This window comes from Rhipicephalus microplus, chromosome X (genome assembly GCF_043290135.1).
Source record: "Rhipicephalus microplus isolate Deutch F79 chromosome X, USDA_Rmic, whole genome shotgun sequence".
Lineage (NCBI taxonomy): Eukaryota > Metazoa > Arthropoda > Arachnida > Ixodida > Ixodidae > Rhipicephalus > Rhipicephalus microplus.
Window position 1 is genome coordinate 474,564,457 of NC_134710.1, and position 21,634 is coordinate 474,586,090.

At 47.5% G+C, this 21,634-nt stretch overlaps 1 protein-coding gene across 3 annotated transcripts in view; it reads right to left on the minus strand.

Moving 5' to 3' along the window:
- The window catches only part of wds (WD repeat-containing protein wds), a 180,005-nt gene that overhangs the window by 19,378 nt on the left and 138,993 nt on the right, over nt 1–21,634 (minus strand). For all 3 annotated transcript variants that reach the window (XM_075881426.1, XM_075881425.1, XM_037413056.2), the window contains 2 exons: nt 13,349–13,424; nt 11,814–11,847 (listed from right to left, as the gene is read on the minus strand). In XM_075881426.1, coding sequence (XP_075737541.1) covers nt 11,814–11,847; nt 13,349–13,424 — 110 coding nt within the window. The remainder of the gene's footprint in view (nt 1–11,813; nt 11,848–13,348; nt 13,425–21,634) is intronic.

Genomic DNA, 21,634 nt, shown 5'->3' on the forward strand with positions numbered 1-21,634 from the left:
TCATTGCTTCTGTGGCCAGTTATTTTAGGATGCATTTTGCAAGCACCGCAAATACTTGAGTATGAAATAAACATAGCTTAGATCACACCCATAACTCTTTAAAAAACACTTGGTTTGCCAAGTGTACCGAAAGTGCCTTGGTGACACTCTAGCAATAATAAATGTCAATGTGATGACAGTGTTTTCAGCCATATGCACCACCCCAAGTTAAATACTTCAAAAAATCTCCTCAGACCATCCTTCAGTGTGCAAATAAATGTTGAGTCACCACTAAAACTGCTTAATAAAGTCAAGCATGTTGAAAAACGGGCTGTATTTATGCATAACGGCCATACAACCAACAAAGGCATAACCAGGGTGCACAGTTAAATTTATGCATTTATAATGCACCAGACCCCTTAGCACATATCTCTCATGTCGTGGGTAGAGTCGTTCATTATTTCTGAATAATCAATCAATGGAATTTATTTTCATGAAAAATAATATTATATACAATCACAAAAATTATTTCAATCGACAGCCTAAGGTGACTAGTGGTTGATATGGGGGATTTAACGTCCCAAAACCACCATACGATTATGAGAGACGGCGTAGTGGAGGGCTCCGGAAATTTCCACCACCTGGCGTTTTTTAACGTGCACCCAAATCTGAGCACACGGGCCCTACAACATTTCACCTCCATCGAAAATGCAGCCGCCGCAGCCGGGATTTGAACCTGCAACCTACGTGTCAGCAGCCGAGTACCTTAGCCACTAGAACACCGCGGCGGGGCAAACTAGTGGTCCACCCAACACTAGTCAGTAGAGCCGTAGTGAACCTCAGCATAAAACAGTTTCGTTGAAAAATTGATGCTGTATCAACTTCCAACTTTCTTTGGCCTGTGAGATACACAATAAATGTAAAGAAATACCCTCGACATATTCTTTTGCTATTACTTTCTGCAACCATGCTTGGACAGACTTTAAATATTCAGCAACAGTGGCCACAACAACACGAGGATAGCCTGCATCTATAAGACATGTGACCTTGCTTTATAAAGCTGGAACTCATTTTGTACTCGCAGGACGACAGAAGAATTGCCGCATGACATGGCTGGCTATACTGTTTTTTATAACCTTAAAATTCTTCAACGAGAAGTTTAACAGCGGTTTTAAAGATCTATCGTAACTGTCTGAAAATCTTATTTCGTTATTCTGAGACAACTCTTCATTAAGTTCAGCCCTCCTCCATTTCATTCAAGTTTTTCGCTCACTGTCATAACCACCAATTAAAAGTTCTCACCACAACGAAAAATCATGTAGTCATCCATGTAACAAGAAACCTTGAAGGGGCCCTGTGACACAAATTAAGCATGTTGTTCTCATCACGTCTCCTCGAGGAATGCGCCAATAAAGCTGTTATAATTTTATTTATACAAAAAAAAATGCCCTGTTTTCGAACAAGAGCAACGCACAGCAGCTGTTTCTGAGATCAAAACTGATGCTTCACTACGTGGCAGTAATGGCATAGGCCTCACGTTTTGATCAGTTCGACGCAACAAGTCACGCATAACATTCATACGGTCCCAAATAGGCCAAACCATTGTGCATTAAAATTACAAAAGCATATTTTATACTTCTTCAGATACAAAAGGATTGCAGTCTTTAAATATGCAAGCGTGAAAACAACTGCAAAACGACTCTATGAGCGCTACACAACAGCCACCACGGGGCGAGTCATCCGGTAAGTCTTTGTTAGAGGCACGCGGTGATTAGAAGCTGTCTTTGACATCAGCGGGAGAGTGAAATGCGAAAGGGACCGTTTTTTCTTGTCGTGTGCTAGGGTTTTAAAGTTTGAAGGCCAATAGTTTCCGTTACCATGTACAGTAATGGAAGTGACATTTTGCTTTTTGGAGCAGATTCTGGAGTAGAAAAAATGGTGCTTTGGAGCATTAAGTGTCTTTGGAGCAGAAAAAAATGGTATAGCTTAAGGTTGCTATTGGTGTTTTCGGAGCAGATGCATGTTCCTCACAACTCCTGAAGTCTAAAAGATCCCTTAAACATCTAATAAATATCTATAGTTATTATTATACATGCCATATACTAGTATACAAGCAGTATAGGTGGCTTAAGTCATGGGTGGGGGGGGGTCAAGAAAGTTTGAACTTTTCTGGTGTTTAGGCTGGGGAGGCCACCCATTACAAATGTCCCACTTGAGATTTAGCTTCATCACATATTAAAATTGAGTTAACCATTAAGTACAGCACAATCAACTTTTTAAAAAGCTTTTTATTTTTTACTGCATACCTGTGTTAATGCCCCTCAGTGTGTGAACTATGGAAATCGAAAAAAAGTGAAAAAAAGAGACTGAATAGAACAATGCGATTGCTCGAACTCGAACCCTATGCTCGTTTTTTTAATTTCATTTGAAAGCATGATTTATTATCGTATAAACATAAGTACAATCCATATAAATATATGAATTGGACACCATGGCCTGATATGCATCCCTCCTTGAGATTTTTCTGGATTAACGCGACCGAGTAGCACACCAGGATGACAGTGTATACAGCTTGCTTTTGGCTTCGCTTAGGCTCACGGGATGGTACCATGGTTCAACTTCATTCTTATTAGCTTTCCAACACCATTTTGGAGCAGGTTTGGAGCAGTTACTAGCGAATATTGCACTTTGGAGCAGCATGGAGCAGCATTTCTCTTTTGAAGCAGTTTGGAGCAATTGGAGCAGCACTTCCATCAATGCATGTATGATTTCGATAATTCTTGTTGCATGCACCTCAGTATTTTATGCTAAACCAACTCCAGCACTTCAGAATGCAAACAAAAAAGCGTTCCACAGGCCCTTTAACAATATAATTTCCTAAAGAGCCCTCTAAATATTAGGTAGTCTTTCTAAGGTATAAATAATGAAGGATTGAGGAAACCTTAGAGCTAACGCAAGCTCGTCATTTTTGCACACACCGTATTTTCTCGTGTATACCCTGCACCAAAAACCTGAAAATTTCAGTGGCAAAGAGGCACTGCTGGTAATAAGAGGTTTTTCCTGACGTGCTGCTTCATAGCAATGCCTGCTGTGGGGTGAAGCCCCTTAACAGTGTAGTGAAGTATACGGATGCAGTTTCCAGAAATTCGGGTTGCTCCGCAAGTAGTACGGCAGCTTGAGGACGGTTTCAGTGTTGCTTGCTTGCATCATTGAAGCATTTAGAAAAACATTTGAGCAGAGAAAATTCTATTGTTCAGAGTAAACCTCAGTGTCACGTTACATGTGTATTTTTTTTAGACGTTTGCAGCCACACAATGACTCTCCCGCCACCCTCCACATGCCCCTACGTCAAGGACGCCATGTTTACTTTGGAAAAGGGCTAGTCAAAAAGGTAAGGGAAGGCATTTTTGCAAAGTGAACAATACCTTTGTCTTAACTACAACTTCCTACAATCGTTTGGCTTCCATAATAAATAAAGCAGTATTTATTTCACCAACGAAAATAAGATATTATCAGTAAATTTAAGTACTACTTTTTGGCATGGTAGCGGGCACGCATTTTGGTTCTGCTGCTTCTACGGAGCTGCCAAGAAAAAGTTGTCGCCGAGAGTGAGTGCTCTTTATCTTGCTGGTACCACTCGTTCTCTACATATCGACCCATTCACCAAGCCTAAGTTGATCTGGTCTGTCACCACGTGTAGCGTCGGGCAGCAGTCCTTCACTGTGCAGCAAAAGCTTAAGATTATCGCTGTTGCCAAGAAATTTGGAAATTGCGAAGCGGAAAGGTGGCACGATGTGGACAAGTCTTGCGTGCGACTGTGAAGAAAGAAGACAGCCTACGAGTCGTGCACTGTGACCGTAGATCATTTCGTGGCCCCAAGACCAGTGCCTACCCTGAGCTGGAGGAGCGGCTAGTAAAATTCATCGAAGATGTGCAAAGCAGGGGTCATGCTGTATCGACCGAGATTGCTCAAGTGGAAGCGCGGCCACTGGCGAGGAAGCTATGCCTACGCCAAGGGTTCTGCGCGAGTCGCAGATAACTGCACCGCTTTATAAAGCGCCAAGGTCTCTCAATCAGATGGCAGACTACAATATGTCAGCGCTTGCCAGCTTCTTACTTCAAGCTGCTCAAGTACCAGAAACATGCAATTGGCTTGAGAAAGCAGCACGATTACATTTTCTCGCAGATTGGCAGTGCAAATGAAACTCCTGTTTATTGTGAAATGCCATTGGACACAACGATTGAGAAGACAGGCAGCTGTTCGGTGAGCGTGCTCACCGGCGGGAACACAAAACTGCACTGCACAGCCTTGCTTTGTGCCCTCGCCAACAGCACGAAACTGCAACCATAGGTCATCCTATAAAGTAAAACTATTCCGAATATTCCTTTGCCTGCGGTGTGGTGGTGCGTGCACACCACACCAGCAGGCAAATACTGAAGTGCAGGCGAGGATGAAAAGTGACTTGTTCATGGACTGGGTCAAGCTGATATATGATTGATTGATATGTGGGGTTTAACGTCCCAAAACCGCCATATGATTATGAGAGACGCCGTAGTGGAGGGCTCCGGAAATTTCAAACACCTGGGGTTCTTTAACGTGCACCCAAATCTGAGCACACGGGCCTACAACATTTCCGCCTCCATCGCAAACGCAGCCGCCGCAGCCGGGATTCGAACCCGCGACCCGCGGGTCAGCAGCCGAGTACCTTAGCCACTAGACCACCGCGGCGGGGCATGCTGATGTATGAGAAGAGGCCCGGTATGAGGCATGCAACAAGGTCCATGCTCTTTCTTGACTCGTTCCGTAGCCACACAACTGAGGAAGTGAAGGACCGTCTTTCACACAACGGCACTGACACAGTTATTATACCCGGTAGAATGATGTCAATGTTGCAGCCTCTAGATGTGTCACTTAACAAGCCCTCCAAAAAGCATGTCAAGTGAAATTATGCTGAGTGGATGGCCAAAGGCCTCTACAAGTTAACTTCGACAGGATGCATCTAAAGGCCTGATATTGCCCTATTCTGCAAGTGGATTGTCGAGGCGTGGAAGGCAATTCCAGGTGAGATGGTGCGTAAAATTTTCAAGAAGTACTGCATCACGAACAACATGAATGGAACCGAAAATGACCTTATGCTTAACAGTGAGGACTACGGCTCAAGTGATAGCTCTAGCTAGAGCAGTGACAATGAGTGAATTGTGACTGGCCTTGCAGACAGCGTATTCTGCTTGCAAATAAACCCTTTCTTTTATATCAAATGTGCGGGCAACACACAAGGATTTTTTTTTTCTTTCTCGGCGAGCTGAAAGTGGGGGTGCGGATTATATGCTGGGGTGGGTTATAAGCACGAAAGATACGATAAATGCCTTCTTTCGGACCTATCAGCATTGATTTAATAAAGGGCCACTAAATAGAAAAAAGTTTTTTGGCCTACTAGTAAAGTACAATTGCACAATCCTGTATACACCACTCTTACTGCGAGACAACACTTGGTAAGAGAGCAAGCACGTGAAGAGAAAATGCGGGTGGTGACACCACCTTGAAATTCTCACACCAAGCACCGTGATGTCATAGATTTTGATGGCTTTTACTAGATATGCATACTTCCTAATCAGTAAAAGTGAAGTAGATTGGCATCTGGCATCTGTGGGCGGAATAAACCTAAAGTACGAAGTTTCCGAAATTCCATCAAGCCACTGTTACAAAAATAACTTTTGAAATCAGTGATGTCACTTGCCGAAATATAGGTGCAAAATTTCAAGACAAAACTTCAACTTTAGTTTTCTCCTTTAATAATGAACCTTAGCCACTAGACCACCGCGGCGGGGCCAGACTCAGCCATTGGGACCTGCCAATAACCCGAGTGAAGGTCAAGCGAGGAAAAGAATTCTGCACCTTGGAGACAATCGAGAGCGTCGTCTATGCGGGGAAGAGGGTAAACATCTTTCCTCGTAATGTTGTTTAGGCGCCTGTAGTCTACGAAGAACCGGATCGAACCATCCTTTTTTTTTTTTTTTTTTTGAAGAGTACAACTGGTGAAGACCAAGGACTACAAGAAGGCTTCATGACTCCACGCTGTAGCATGTCGTCTACTTGTCCTGCAATAACGGGACGCTCCGCCGGGGACACACGATAGGGGCGCTAGCGCAAAGGAGTACTCTTTCCTGTGTCAATTGTATGCACAACTGCGTTCGTTCTTCCTAGAACCACTTGGGGAAAGTCGAACGAATGCCTGAATTCGTGCAACAGGGTAACAAGCTGCTCTCGTTGAGCCGGGGCTAGATGGCAGTCAATAGAACGATGAAATGCATCGGACGACACACTGTTCGAGGCAAAGTGAGGAACCAACGCGTTCAGCTCCATATTCGGCTTGGTGTCAAAGAAATCGGCAGGCACGATAGTGCCTTCATCGATAAGCTGAATGTGGCCGAGCGTCTCGTTGGAGCGCAAACTGAGGGGGCACGAGTTCGGATTGGAAATAAATATTCCGGTATTGTCTTGACAAAGCGCAAGAACGGCGAATGGCAGCGATGTGTGATGGCTGCTACCGAAGATGTCAGATGGCGTGAATAGGACGGTAGCGTCAGAAAGTGAAGTGCAGCAGGCAGGGACAAACTGGGCGCTGAAAGGAGGAAGGTCTATGTCCGTCGCGGCGACAAGGTTAGCCACACTAGATACAGCCGGATCAACAGAAGGCGCATCACAAAACGGTAACAGCTCCACTTCGGCCCGAGCACAGTCCACGACGGCGTGATGACGTGATAAGAAATCCCATCCTAGGATGACATCATGGGAACATGAAGCCAACACATGAAATTCAATGATGAACAACACGTCTCGAATAACCACTTTTGCCGTACATGCCGCGACGGGCTCAATTTGTTGGGCGCTCGCAGTGCTAAGAGAAACTACGGGAGAAAGCATCGTCACTTCACGAAGAGAGCGGCAGAGTCTTTGACTAATCACAGATATCTCGGCACCAGTATCAATGAGTGCAAGTGTTCGTACACCTTCGACGATTACATCGATAAGATTGGCGGGAGACAGGCGAGGACTTAAACGATTAGACGACGACGCAGCTCGTGCCTCCGGAGCTGCGGCAGTTAGTTTTCCGTCTCAATGGAGGTGGGTCGTCGACGCATAGGCGACACGGAACGACGACTTGGTGAAGGGGAAGGCAAGCGGGAAGTAGAACGTCGAGAAGCGGAGGTTCAGGTGCCGGAAGCAGCTTGCGCATCGCGTTCGTGAACTTCAGGTGGCACGTGAGGCGCCTGGTATGAAGGTCGAAACGAATAGTCAGGGTATCTTGGTGTATTAGCTGCGAAGCGCCAATGACATAGACGCGCAACGTGACCTGGAATCCCGCAAAAGTAACATATCGGCCCGTTGTCAACAGTGCGCCAAGGATTTCCAGCGTGCTGCTGTGTAGCTGGAAACGGCGCGGTGAAATGTTGCACAGGTTGTGGCGTATACAATGGCAGACGAGGCGGAGGCATTGCCGCGACGGCCGCATAAGTCAGTGGCGCGGCAACAGGTGTTGATGGAGAGGCAGGCGTAGGTAATGGCAACGCCTCGGAGACCTGCTGTCCTGAATAGCCTGTCTGATTGTCGGCGTTAGACAGTTCGTTGGTGCTTCGATAGTCTGCAGATACGAGAGACACGAAAGCTGTCGTGCGACCTCTTCACGTACATATTCTTTTATCTGCTCCAGCAGGGTGCTGTCACCACCGACGGCCAGGGAAGCGAGAGAGTCATCTGCTGTCGTTGACCTCCGAACTAATGCACGTTGCTTGCGAATCACTTCCAAGTTCTGGCACAAGGTCACAAGTTCAGATACGGTACTTGGGCCCTTTGCCAGCAACATTTGAAAGGCATCATCGTCTAATCCTTTCGAGATATGCCTGATCTTGTCTTGTTCGGTCATCTCAGGGTTAAAGTGCCGGCATAAATGGATAACATCTTCAATGTAGCTACTGAAGTTTTCGCCCTGCCTTTGCGCTCGTCCGCGTAGGCGCTGTTCAGCACACAGCTTGCGCACTGCGGGGCGTTCGAATACAGCTGCAAGGGTGGTCTTGAAAGCGGCCCAAGTGGTAAATTCAGTGCGGTGGTTTGTGAACCACAGGCTGGCGACGTCTTTGAGATAAAATGGGACGTACTCCGATTTCGAGGAGGTCGTCCCACTTGTTGGCGGCGCTCACCTTTTCAAATAGCTGCAACCAGTCTTCCACATCTTGGTCCTCGGTGCCGCTGAAGAAGGGGGGATCCCGTTGGCACAGGGTGGTAGGTACGATGACCAGTTGAGATTGGGCCGTGCTCTGCAGGGGGGTGCCTTGCTCGGTCGTCTGATCAGGTATTGCTGATGCAGTGGGCAGCTTCCGGCTTCGAAGCTCCAGGTTTGCGTACCCAGCACACTTCCACCACTTTGCAAAGGAGTTTAATAGCGACGCCAGGTAGCAGGCAGGCAGCCGGTACGGACAGAAATGCTCGAGCAGTCCAGCGTCTACAGCTCGTGCACACACTCGCGCTTCGCACTCCGAGAGAGATGGTCCCACTAGTCAGTGCCTTGCGAATTCCCCACTACAATATTAACACAGTATTCTGAGAGGGAAGCAGAACAGGAAAAGACAAAAAGGATGAAGAGATAAAGTGCCAGTTCATGATGACGGTAATTTCCTATCTACAACACACGGCACAGCTCGGATGTAAAATGTCAAGTCATCCAAAATGCTGTCACAGGGTCGCGATGCCAGCCAAAGCAGCAGGTTGGTGTGTCCAAGATGAAGCTATTTATTCGGCCGAACTTGTGGCCAGGTAATTGAAAGTCAAATTACAGCAATGTGGGCTGTACACTGATGTTGGCGGGCAGAGCGTCGACCGTCGATGTACTGCGAAGTGATGAAGCACGTTGGCATTTATGCATTTGCCAGTTCATGATGACGGTAATTTCCTATCTACAACACACGGCACAGCTTGGATGTAAAATGTCAAGTCATCCAAAATGCTGTCACAGGGTCGTGATGCCAGCCAAAGCAGCAGGTTGGTGTGTCCAAGATGAAGCTATTTATTCGGCCGAACTTGTGGCCAGGTAATTGAAAGTCAAATTACAGCAATGTGGGCTGTACACTGATGTTGGCGGGCAGAGCGTCGACCGTCGATGTACTAGCACGTTGGCATTTATGCATTTGCAATAGAAAATTTCAACATTATAGCTAGTGGCCGCGCAAGTTCCCGAACAAACTGTGGTGTTCGCATTGTGCACGTAATGCTATTGAAAATTTCTGAGATTATCAAGATGGTTACCAGTCATTCGGGCATGGTTTGCGCAAGCAAGAGTAACGTGTAATGAGGCAGTAATATGAAAGTGGAAAGAAAGGTGCACGTATGGCAATGCACACGTGGGGAGCTTATTCTTTGTAAGCTACATGTAGTGCTTATCAGTTTATCTTTTGAGTAATAAATGTAGGTGGGTAAATAGTTCACCCGTCAGCGAGAAGAAGCACTGCAGTGGAGGGAGGAGAGTTTTAAGCTTCACAGACAAAGAAAAACTTGATATTGCAGTTTTTTTGTGCACAGCTCGAAACAAACAAATAAGCCCCAAACATCACATGCAAAGGTAAGACATCTTGTCACTTGCCCCATTGGGCAAGTGACAAGATGCCCCACTGGGCAAGTGACAAGATGCCCCACTGGGCAAGTGACAAGATGTCTTACGTGTCATGTCACTCATGTCACTTGTCACGTCACATCATGTCACTTGTCCCAGTGATGACTTGGCGGGAGCAGACGGCGGCGGAGGTGCTGCGTGGTTGCGGTGACTACCGTATTTATACGAATATAGGTCGACCCTTTTTTTCCGCAAATGTTGTTCATAACCAGCTATCGACCTATATTCGTGACCAAGAAATCTAGACCTATATTCATTATCAAACCAACGAAAAGCGCCGAGCTTATGGCGTTCAACTGCCGCGCCCGCTGTTCTTCAAGCGGTTCCTGCTGCATAGTACGTCATATACCATGAAATCTGGAATAACCCCCCCCTCCTTTCTGACTACCTAAGTAATTGAGCAAAAAGTTATTTATGCAATAGCCCTGTACCACCTTTTCAAAGCTCCCACGAAATGCAGCAGCTCCGCCATGTTTATAATGAAAACCACGATTTCCCTAGGTATAGGCCGTGAAGTCCCTAGCCCACTAGCGGTGCTTCCGGCGCGCAGCCGCGCTGTCACTGGCCTGAGCATAGAGTTAATATGGGCTTGAGGCCTCGCCGCCTCGCCCTTTGTTCATTGTACGATCGAAGTGACAGTTCGCATTAGCTTTAGGCGCGGCGCCATGCTCCCTACGGGGCTGCAGAAATTAGGCGCCCTCTTTTTCTAACCACCTCTACCATTTGCTTGTGTGCAGTTGCGACGGTGTCTCGTCGGCAGAGCTACACAGGTTACTAGTGCGAAGTGATACTTTTTGCCAAGGACTCGAGCAATTGTGCTGCGCAGCGGGAGTTCTGTGTATATGAGAAGTTGATTAGAGGTAGGCGAAAGCAATGGGACCATTTGTTTGCGTGCAACGAACAGCGTCATGCTTTTCGCGGCCCAGCAATCTGCAGCAATGACAGTGAGAACGACGTCGTTTGGGAAGGCGTCGATGCTTGCAAAGAATAGGATGACGAGGACATTTTGCACATCTGACCAGGTGATGGCCCCGGCAGCGATTAGAAGGCAAAGTCATCTAAATATAGGTGTGCTATGTTTCAATTTTTTAACTTTTTTTCTAAATTAAAAAAAACGTGGACCGATGTATATTCCAATATTTTTTTTTTCTCGCAGAACAATATAATTAGGGGTCTACCTATATTCGTGCCCAACCTATTTTCGAGTAAATACGGAAGTAGCACCAATGCAGTGACAAAATGGCCCCACCAGCAGAGAGAAAAGCCAACACACGTGGGGGCTACAGTTTTGTTCACCATACAGGTCGTGGGCCCAGTAGGCCATGGGTAATAACAAGGTGCTGAAAATTAAGTACTACTGAGGATGTTTTCGGTGAGCCATCCCATCTGGTGTGTAGCTGGCACAGCAGTTCTCCAAGAAAAGCTATTTTTTTGCTGACATAAAATTGTTCACTACCTACTGCATGTCATACAGCAATACTTGGCTCACATGTTCACAGGGGCCTTGATTCTCAGACTACGTAAAAAATAACACTGCAGAGCAACTTTGACAACAATGTCATTATTCTGAGGTGGCACATTTCGGATTTATACATTCCAGCTTGAGTACAAAGAAGCGCTATATCAGAAGGGATATGGTTTGGGTGTATTGGTTCATCATCACTAAGTGGAATACATAAAGCAGAAATGAATGCAAGACAAGGGGACAGGACTTGTGCCGACACCTTCTTGCCCTGTGTTCATTCCTACGCTACATATTCCGCTCATCTAATTCAACCACAAACCTTGCACGTTTTTTTTTTCAAATATTGCACTCTTCCAAACGACAAAAATTACAGATATTTCCTTAGATTCCCCAGAAAAAAATCATTTAATGAAATGGAGGGCTAGTTGGTTGGTCAGCGCAGACCGGGTGAAAAGATGACAAGTGTGTGACGTTTTGTCCTCCTTTCAGCTGGTGTGCACCATCATAATCTCTTAGTAACTTTACATGACAATTGCAGTAGCTCTTTCAAGTTTTCCAAAAAACCCTTCCACAGATGATTATTACCAAACGTGGCAGAGGCAAAGTAGCAGCCAATTTATTAATGTTTTTGTCCGCTACAAATAGGACTGAATGCAGCAAACAGCCACTGCTATCATGTTGAGAAAGCATTTACAGCAACCCACCTTTCCTTTGCTGTAGTCCCATAACTTTAGTGTGCTGAAAAAAAGAAATGAAGTTTTATTCCAACCATCAATGCTAAAGTGCTGGGTATACAGAAAAATCATTATTTAGCCCAGCTGAAATGCCCTTCAAGTAAATGCTTGCCCTTTCTTGGCAAGAGTACATTAAGTGCCCGTTAATAGTGATTCATTACATATTGCTTGCATAAAAGTGGAGTTTGACATATCAAACCAATAACTTCATTACAAGGCCAGGTGGCAAATCTCTAGATTTCAACCCTATCACAATCTATTCGCTATGGCCCTATCCTGTGACGGTGCCACAGCCACTTCAGTCATCACTATACTGTGGCAGCTCTCAAGAAGGGGGGGGGGGGGGGGAGGAATGTGGCTTTCCGTACCAACTTATTTCTTGATGCGACTTTGATGAAAATTTGTGCACTTATTAGAAATGCTTTTTTCAATGCTACCATACAAAATTCATGAATATACAAATTCATGAATATACCTTTACAGCTTTCTGATGCCCAGTATATTTCTCTTTCTTATCTTGTGCCTAGTCCGACTCGCTTGAAAATAATGATAGAAAACTCGTTCAAAGCACTATGCATTTAAGATGACTGATGGAGGGTGTGACATTTATAGATTTTTTTTTTCATTTGCAACATAATTTTTTTTAGTTTCCATTTTTTATGAAGTGACTGAGCAAAAGGCATAGAGGTTGTGTGGAACTCGTCAAGAAAGGGAGCGAAAAGAGGACGGCAGGAGGGTTAACCAAAATTTGTTATCTATATGCTACCCTGCAATGGGGCCACTTGTAAAGTAACTAGTTATCAAACAGCCATACTGAAAAAGCAAGAGTGTGACACCTTGGATTGCACTACAAAAAATAAAGAACAAAATGCAGAAATGTACCAGACCCAGTTGCTGCTAATAAATCAGTAGGACAAGCAAACATGAAGCAAAAAAAATTATTTTGAGAAAATGGCTTCCGAAGTTGTACCAATGCTCTCGATCCTTGATAAATGAAAACAGACATAACAAATTATTTGTTATAAAGAAATAAATGAAGGATAGTCTTCTTATAAATACAGTAATAATAATAAACATTTATAATAAATTTTTGGATGTAACAGTTTCTTTGCAGATGTAACTATTTTGATGAGGTTTGAGTGTGTTTTCATCAAAAAACACCAGAGTCGTAATCTTTTGAGTTCTTTGCAGGGTGCAGTTTCTTTAATGCCCTGCCTTTTGTTTGATGCATCTCGATTTTCTAAAACACAAGAGATTTTGACCTTCAGTTGTGTTTAATGATGATACTGGACCTCTAGCACATGTGGCTGATCATCAGTTGTGCCTTTATTATATGTTTTTTTAGTGACCCTATTTACAGTAACAACTTGGCCTCTTTTGTTGACATGATAGGTACTTATTTGAAACTTCCGACTATGTTAAGCACATGGAAAGTGCGAAAAATTATTTTCTTGACATGGGATTATTTCAAAACAAAGAAAAATGTAACGCATTTCAACACTCACTTGTCTAGGGTGGCTGCCAGGATGTATTTGCCATTTGGTGAGAACTTGACAAAGGACACAGGTGGGTTGTCGTCATCTGCAAGCACATTTTGTGCACAACTGATACTCAAAGACCTAAAAAGACTCACATATAGTAAACTTCTGAGTAGAAAACAATGAATATTGCCAAATGCACTTTGTGCGAAATCCTTTTTCAACCATGCAACTCAAAGGTAGTGTTAAAGAAAGGGACACTAAAGTCAATTAACAATTTACGTCAGAGCGAAAGCTCAATGTATGACATTTGAAACGACAATGTTATTAACAACAGTGCCCTACTTACTGAGAAATTAAGGTAAATACACAAGAACACAAGCGCCGCAGTAGGACATTTTCAAAAGGATCCTGATTACATCAGACGAACGGCCTACGACCTTCCCCTCCTCGCTGCCGCGAGATAAGGATGCCTGAGGGAGCGTCGCTCCCCTTCTCTAAGCTGGGCAAAGTATGCGTAGAAAATTAGAGCGGGCGCCCCTGCGCGATGTGGCGACACGCGCTCATTGCGCCATCTTGCTGGTAATGCAGAAAACACAATCCCCCCCCCCACCCGAGATGCTCGTGAGCAGCAGTAAGTGGTAGATATAAGTAGCTTGCCGTTTGAACGGTGAAGGGTGTGGTCCGGGGTGGCTCAGTGATTAATGCCTCGGTTTCACAATACAGAGGTCCCACGTTCGATTCTGCGCGCGGGTTTTTTTTTTTTTTGATCGTTTTCTTTTTTGCATTTATATATATATTGATACTGTAGAGAAGCCACCGAACACTGAAATGGGTCGAACTCTCAAGTGCTTTCTAGTGGGTCTACGCAAAAAGAACGCCGCTCGCGCGGAGAGTCCGTGCTTGGCCGTTACTGTCGCCATTGGGTATACTTGCTCTGTGCCGGCTAATAAACGCCATAACAAATTGGTGGAGAGTGCTTCGATCCCCTTCGATGCCCTTGGGACTACGGCCCCGTACCCTGCAATCTACCATGTCCCACGACGCCTTTCAGCAAACGCCTCCTCCCATGCCACCCCCTTGTCCCGGTGTCCCCAGGATCCGCGACCAACCCATCTTCTGGCACTGATGTGGAGGACTGGCTCGCCATTTACGAGCGCGTGAGCGTTCCCAACAAATGGGACGATGACGGCAAGTTGACAAACTTAGTGTTCTACCTTGCAGGCGTTGCCAGTTTGTGGTACACCAACCACACGTCCGAGTTCGCAACCTGGTCCGATTTCAAGACCGCTATCACCAATGTTTTTGGCCGCCCTGCCGTTCGTAAGCTGCAAGCCGAGCAGCGCTTACGCGAACGCGCTCAGCAGGCCGTTGAATCATTCACCAGTTACATTGAAGATGTCCTGGACCTGTGCAAGAAATCCAACGACAGCATGTCCGAATCAGACAAGATCCGGAACGTCATGAAGGGCATTGACGATGATGCCTTCATGATGCTGCTTGCCAAAAACCCAGGCACAGTAGCTGAGGTCATCACGCTGTGCCAGAGCTACAAGGAGCTCCGCCGGCAGCGTTCGATGACCCATCGCTCCACACCACGAGATGCAGGGTTTGCTGGCTTGGAGACGAGATCTGATCAGGTGGCACTGCTGGCAGACCTCAAGTCCTTCATACGTGAGGAAATCGCACGCCAGCTCTCTCTCCTTCCCTTTGCCCACCCACCGGCTGTTCAACAATCGGCAACTACCATTCTTCCACCCATCCGCTGAGTGATTGAGCAGGAAATAGCGGAGGTCATGCCTGCGTACCACCCACAACAACTTCCGGCCCCTGCGCCCCCAAGTTACGCCCAAGTGGTCGCAAGGCCGCCTCCAGTCGTTCAAGCGCCTGCACCACTGACTTACGCCGAAGCTGCCGCACGACCTCCGTCCTTTGCAGTGGGTACGCCGGCTGCGTATGTTGGCGCAACCCCTCAGCCTCATTTTCAGCCCACCATGCAGCCTTTCCAGCCACCGTTCTGGGCAAGACCCACCCCGGCCAACCGATGGCGCACACCCGACAAACGGCCCATCTGCTTTGCTTGCGGTTATGCCGGTCACGTAGCCCGTTATTGCTCTCGACTACAGCCGGTTCCCATTTCTTCTCCTGTTGCTGGCCACCTTAGCCGTTCGTATAACGACGAACTGCCGTCTGTGCCACTGTCGTCTCGCCCAGGTCCGTCTGCTCGAAGGTCGCCGTCTCCACGACGTCGGTCTCTGTCCCCCATGCGGCCAAGTTCGGCTGCTCATGAGCAGGAAAACTAGTCGTCGCAGTCCCAGAGGCAAGGATTGTGACGCTATCACATTGTGAAAGTCCTCAGAGCCGCGCATCTAATGTCACTGACGTGCTTGTGGACGGTGTTCATGCATCTGCTCTTATTGACACTGGAGCTGCGGTATCAGTTATGAGCGAAAACCTTTGCCGCTTGCTTCGAAAAGTGACGACGCCGATTTCTGGATTGTCCCTTCGTACCGCTAGCTCACATCGTATTCATCCTACAGGAGGCTGTACAGCTCGCGTTGTCGTTCAGGACGTTCTGTATGTCGCCCAAATCATCATCATTTCTGCATGCTCTCATGACGTCATCCTCGGATGGGATTTTCTCTCCCGCAACGACGCCGTCATTCATTGTGCCGCCGCCGAAATTGAACTCTCGCCCTTCTCGCATTTGACGCCAGAAGACGGTCCCTCGACACTGAGCAAGATTCTCGTGAAAGACGATACCATAGTGCCTCCAAGCTCAACGATGGGTGTATCGGTCTACTGCACCGGTCTCTCCGACACAATTGCACTCGTTTCGCCATCCGACCGTGCTTCCAGAAAGAAAGAGTTGCTAGTACCTTTTGCGACCGTGCAAATCACCCAGGGCAACGCCGCTATTTTCGTGACCAACCCATCTCCGTACACTGTTACCTTGGTTCGAGGGGAATGTCTCGGCAGAGTGGAACCAGTCAACGACGCACAAGTCCTGGACGTACCCGAAGACTCGCGTTGTCCCGATTCGCGTACCATCAGTGCTGTTTCTAATTCTGACCCATCATCTCCTGATGTATTTGGCCCATACATTGATAACAACCTTACGTCAGTACAGCGTTCCCAGCTTCTAGACCTGTTGCAAGAATACCGTTCTTCTTTCCATGTCGGGCGAAGTTCTCTCGGTCGCGCGTCCGCTGTTACGCATCATATCGACACTGCTGCCCATCCACCATTACCGCAACGTCCATACCGCATGTCGCCTGCTGAACGCTGGGAAATTAACGAGCAGGTAGACGATATGCTCCGACGTGACATCATTCGGCCCTCGGATAGTCCATGGGCGTCTCCTGTTGTTCTTGTTGCGAAGAAAGATGGTTCTGTGCGGTTCTGTGTGGACTACAGACGACTCAATAAGATCACTCGTAAGGATGTCTACCCACTGCCGCGCATCGACGACCCAATTGACAGCCTTCACGGAGCCCAACTTTTTTCTTCTCTCGATCTGCACTCGGGGTACTGGCAAGTACCCCTGGCTGATGACGCTCGACCAAAGACTGCCTTCATCATACCCGACGGCTTGTACGAATTCAACGTCATGCCATTTGGTCTGTGTAATGCACCTGCGACATTTGAGCGCATGATGGACACCGTTCTGCGCAACTTGAAATGGCACACGTGCTTGTGCTACCTCGATAACGTTGTTGTCTTCGCTCCAGATTTCTTTACGCATCTCCAACGTCTAAAAGAAGTTTTCGCACGTGTGAGCAATGCTGGCTTGCAACTAAGTCTAAAGAAGTGCCGCTTTGCAGCAGGCCAACTCACCATCCTAGGGTACGTCGTGTCCAAGGATGGCATTCTTCCTGATCCAGCCAAGCGTCGGGTCGTGGCCGAATTCCCAAAACCTGCGTCCGTCAAAGAACTGCGCAGTTTCGTGGGCCTGTGCTCATACTCCCGACGCTTCATACGAAACTTTGCCACGATTATATCACCGCTGACGAAGCTCCTTGGAAGTAACGGGCCCCTCAATTCGTGGTCGTCAGAGTGCGACAACGCGTTCTTCAAGCCCCGCCATTTGTTGACATCTCCTCCCATTCTCCGCCATTACTGACCCTACGGCCCCAACGGAGATGCACACGGACGCCAGTGGTGTAGGCCTCGGCGCTGTCCTGGCGCAGCGCAAACCCGGGTTCCCTGAATATGTCGTGGCATATGCGAGCCGTACGCTCACGAGAGCCGAGACAAACTACACCGTCACGGAAAAAGAGTGCCTGGCAATCGTCTGGGCCCTTACAAAGTTTCGACCTTATTTGTATGGTCGCCCATTCGATGTCGTCACCGACCATCGTGCACTATGCTGGCTGTCATCATTGAAGGATCCCTCAGGCCGCCTCGCCCGTTGGGCTCTTCGCTTACAAGACTACGACATCCGCGTGCTCTACCGCAATGGACGCCAGCATGCTGACGCCGACGCCCTCTCGCGCTCCCCTCTGCCAGAAGCTGACGTGCTCTGCTCAGTATCCTCGGTTGCTGTTCCTGCGATTGATGTTGACATCATCACTACCAAACAGCGAAAGGATAATTGGATCGCCCAACTGATCGACTTGCTCTCTGATCCGTCCGCAACGCCATCCACGCGTGCCTTGCGTCGTCGAGCTCACCATTTCGCCATTCATGACGGTCTCCTACACCGACGCAATTACGACGCCGATGGCCGGCAGTGGCTGCTCGTGATACCCCGCAGTCTGCGGTCGGAGATATGTGAATCCTTTCATTCTGATCCACAGTGCGCGCACTCTGGGGTATTAAAAACCTACCATCGCATTAGACAACGCTACTTCTGGCGCGGGATGTACCGCTACGTCCAGCAGTTCGTTTGCTCCTGTCTCGCTTGCCAACGCCGCAAACCGTCCGCACACATGTCACCAGCCGGTCTGCAACCGTTACCTTGCCCTGACCGTCCGTTTGGGCGCATAGGTATCGATTTGTATGGACCACTCCCTCTGAAGTCCACTGGCAACCGCTGGGCCATCGTCGCCGTAGATCATTTAACGCGATACGCCGAAACCGCCGCTCTATCTGCGGCTACTGCGTGTGATGTTGCGCCCTTCCTACTGCATCGATTCATACTGCGCCACGGTCCACCCCAGGAGCTTCTCAGCGATCGAGGCCGTGTCTTCTTGCCAGAAGTCGTCGACGCCATTCTCACTGAGTGCCATTCTGTCCACCGCAAAACTACTGCTTACCACCCGCAGACGAATGGTCTGACCGCACGCTTTAACCGCACCCTCGGTGACATGCTGTCGATGTACGTCGCCGCCAACCACACGAATTGGGATACTATACTGCCCTTCGTCACCTACGCCTACAAAACCGCCCCTCAGAGCACGACCGGTTTTTCACCTTTCTTCTTGCTGTACGGAAGGCACCCGTCACACACCATCGACACGATACTCCCGTACACGCCGGATGCATCCGAGTGTACACCTATTTCCGAGACCGCCAGGCTTGCTGAAGAGTGTCGCGAGCCTGCCAAGACTTTTACGATGCATGAGCAAGAGCGGCAGAAGAGTATTCGTGATGGCTCCGCCACTTCTGAGTCCACGTTCCTTCCTGGTTCCCTTGTATGGCTCTCAATCCCGACCTCTGTAGCTGGCCTTTCTTCCAAACTACTCCCGAAATATGAAGGTCCCTACCGTGTGATCGAGCACACATCTCCAGTCAACTGTCTTATCGAGCCAATTGAACAATCTTCGGACATGCCCCGCCGCGGGCGCGACATAATGAACGTGGAGCGCCTGAAGGCTTACTATGACCCGCTCGTAATGACAAGCTCTTAGGCCGCCAGGCGGCTCCCTCTTCGACCCCGGGGTAATTGTAGAGAAGCCGCCGAACACTGAAATGGGTCGAACTCTCAAGTGCTTTCTAGTGGGTCTACCCAAAAAGAACGCCGCTCGCGCGGAGAGTCCGAGCTTGGCCGTTACTGTCGCCATTGGGTACACTCTCTCTGTGCCGGCTAATAAACGACATAACAATACGTATACATATACCGTGCATGACATAGACGCCGGCGGCAAAATCCAGCCGATAGAGTCCATATAATTGCTATATATGATGATATATGGTGTTTTTTGACGCAAGGGCCATTTGTTGGCCAAAGAGCGCCATTTCATCTTACTAAAAATATGGACAATGATTGTGATAAGCGGCTGTATCAGGGCCATAAAATTCCTCGCGATAAGGCGGGTAAGATTGGATTGGATAAACTTTTATTTGGTCCTCCAAAACACAGATCACTGTGTTGCGGGCAGCTCCCACGTGGGGACTGAGATGCCAAGCTCCTCAGCCGCCTCGCGGGCTTGGTGGACAGCCCAGAGCTGATCTGCCAAGGATGAGCTGCGGATTGCCGCCTCCCATCTGGCAGAGGTGATGTGCGATAAATGAACATACAAGTAATAAAATGATGACCATGCCGTGAAAGATGTGTGTGGTGTGAATGATGACAAAAGTTGGTGATAATAAGACGATGGTGGATATGTATGGCATTAGCACAAGTGCCTCACTCGTTCATACCCTTGCGTCCAAGGGCCGTGAGGCAAGTGCTTTCCTGTGTAGCCACCGCAGCAAAAACCTCTCTAGAGAGGTCGTGCTAGGGTATGCCCGGGTATATGATGTGAAAATTATGAATTTCCTTTAAAAACGCTAATAATGATTTGTGACTAAAAAGCGGTTCCCTACCGACGAACATTGCAGGGTGTAAAGGTATATGTTGTCGGTAGGATAGTGGGAAGTGTTGTCTTCTTAGAGTGTCTAAATGTTTACATTGAATTAAAACGTGAAGAACTGTTAATGTCTCACCACATTTATCACACAATGGTGGATCACCACCGGATAAAAGATGTGTGTGTGTCGTGTATGTGTGTCCTATCCTGAGTCTTGTTAGTGTTACCTCTGTTAGACGTGATTTTGATACTGGTGGCCAATGGCCAAGGTGTGGCTTGATAACGTGTAGTTTGTTTTGTGTGTGTGTATCCCACTTGCTCTGCCAGTAGTCCCTGAGGTTTCGTTTGAGAGACGGCTTAAGATCAAGGGCCGGGATTGATATAGATGTAATGGCGGTGCTCTCATGGACGGATGCAGCGAGCTGATCCGCCCTCACGTTGCCTTGGATCTCACGGTGCCCTGGCACCCAGCACACTACAACATGTTGTTTGTGTGTGTAGAGTGTGCACAAAATGGAGTAAAGTGAGACAAGGACTGGGTTTTTTTGTTTTTTAGGACTGTGCAGAGCCGTTACCACACTGAGGGAGTCTGTATAAATTACTGCTTTTTGTATTTGTAATTGTTTGATGTGTTTAGCTGCCACCAGTATCGCGTAAGCTTCCGCTGTGAAGATACTTGTGCGTGGATGTAGAGGGCCAGCATCCAAAAAAGATGGGCCGACAGCAGCGTAGGACACAGAGGAGTTAGTCTTGGAGGCATCTGTGAAGAACTCAGGACGTGTGTATTTGTGTTGAAGTTCCAGAAAGTATGTTCGGATATGGGCAATAGGTGCATGTTTTGTAACCTCTAGGAAAGACACATCGCAGTCTATAGTCTGCCACTGCCACGGTGGCGGGTATGCTACAGGAGCCATTAAACTGTGTTCGAGTGACACTCCGGTATCCTCAGCTAGACCCTTCAGGCGAACTGAGAAGGGCTGCCTCATTGAAGGTCTGTTTTGAAAAAGAATGGAGCTCACCAAGTCATTAATAGTAGAGTATGAGGGGTGCCTCTTGTCTGCTTTCACCTTAAAGAAATATACAAAGGACATGTAGGTTCTTTGCAGATGAAGCGACCACTCATTTGTCTCAACGTAAAGGCTTTCTACGGGGCTGGTGCGAAAAGCACCCGTAGAAAGGCGGATGCCCAAATGGTGCACGGGGTCCAGCATTTTCAAGGCACTTTGAGTGGCAGACTGATAGACAACAGCCCCATAATCTAAGCGGGTACGAATAAGGCTTCTATAGAGGTTCATGAGGCATTGCCTATCACTACCCCACGTAGTACGTGACAACACTTTTATAACATTCATGGCTTTTAAACATTTTGTTTTTAAATACTTTATGTGTGGTACGAAGGTCAACTTGTTGTCCAAGATTAAGCCTAGGAATTTATGCTCCGCATTCACAGACAGACGTTGGCCGTTCAGTTCAATGTCGGGTTCTGAGTGCATGCCTCTCTTTCGGGAGAACAAGACACACGTGCTTTTTCCTGGGTTCAGCCGGAATCCGTTTTCCTCTGCCCATTTGGAGACCTTGT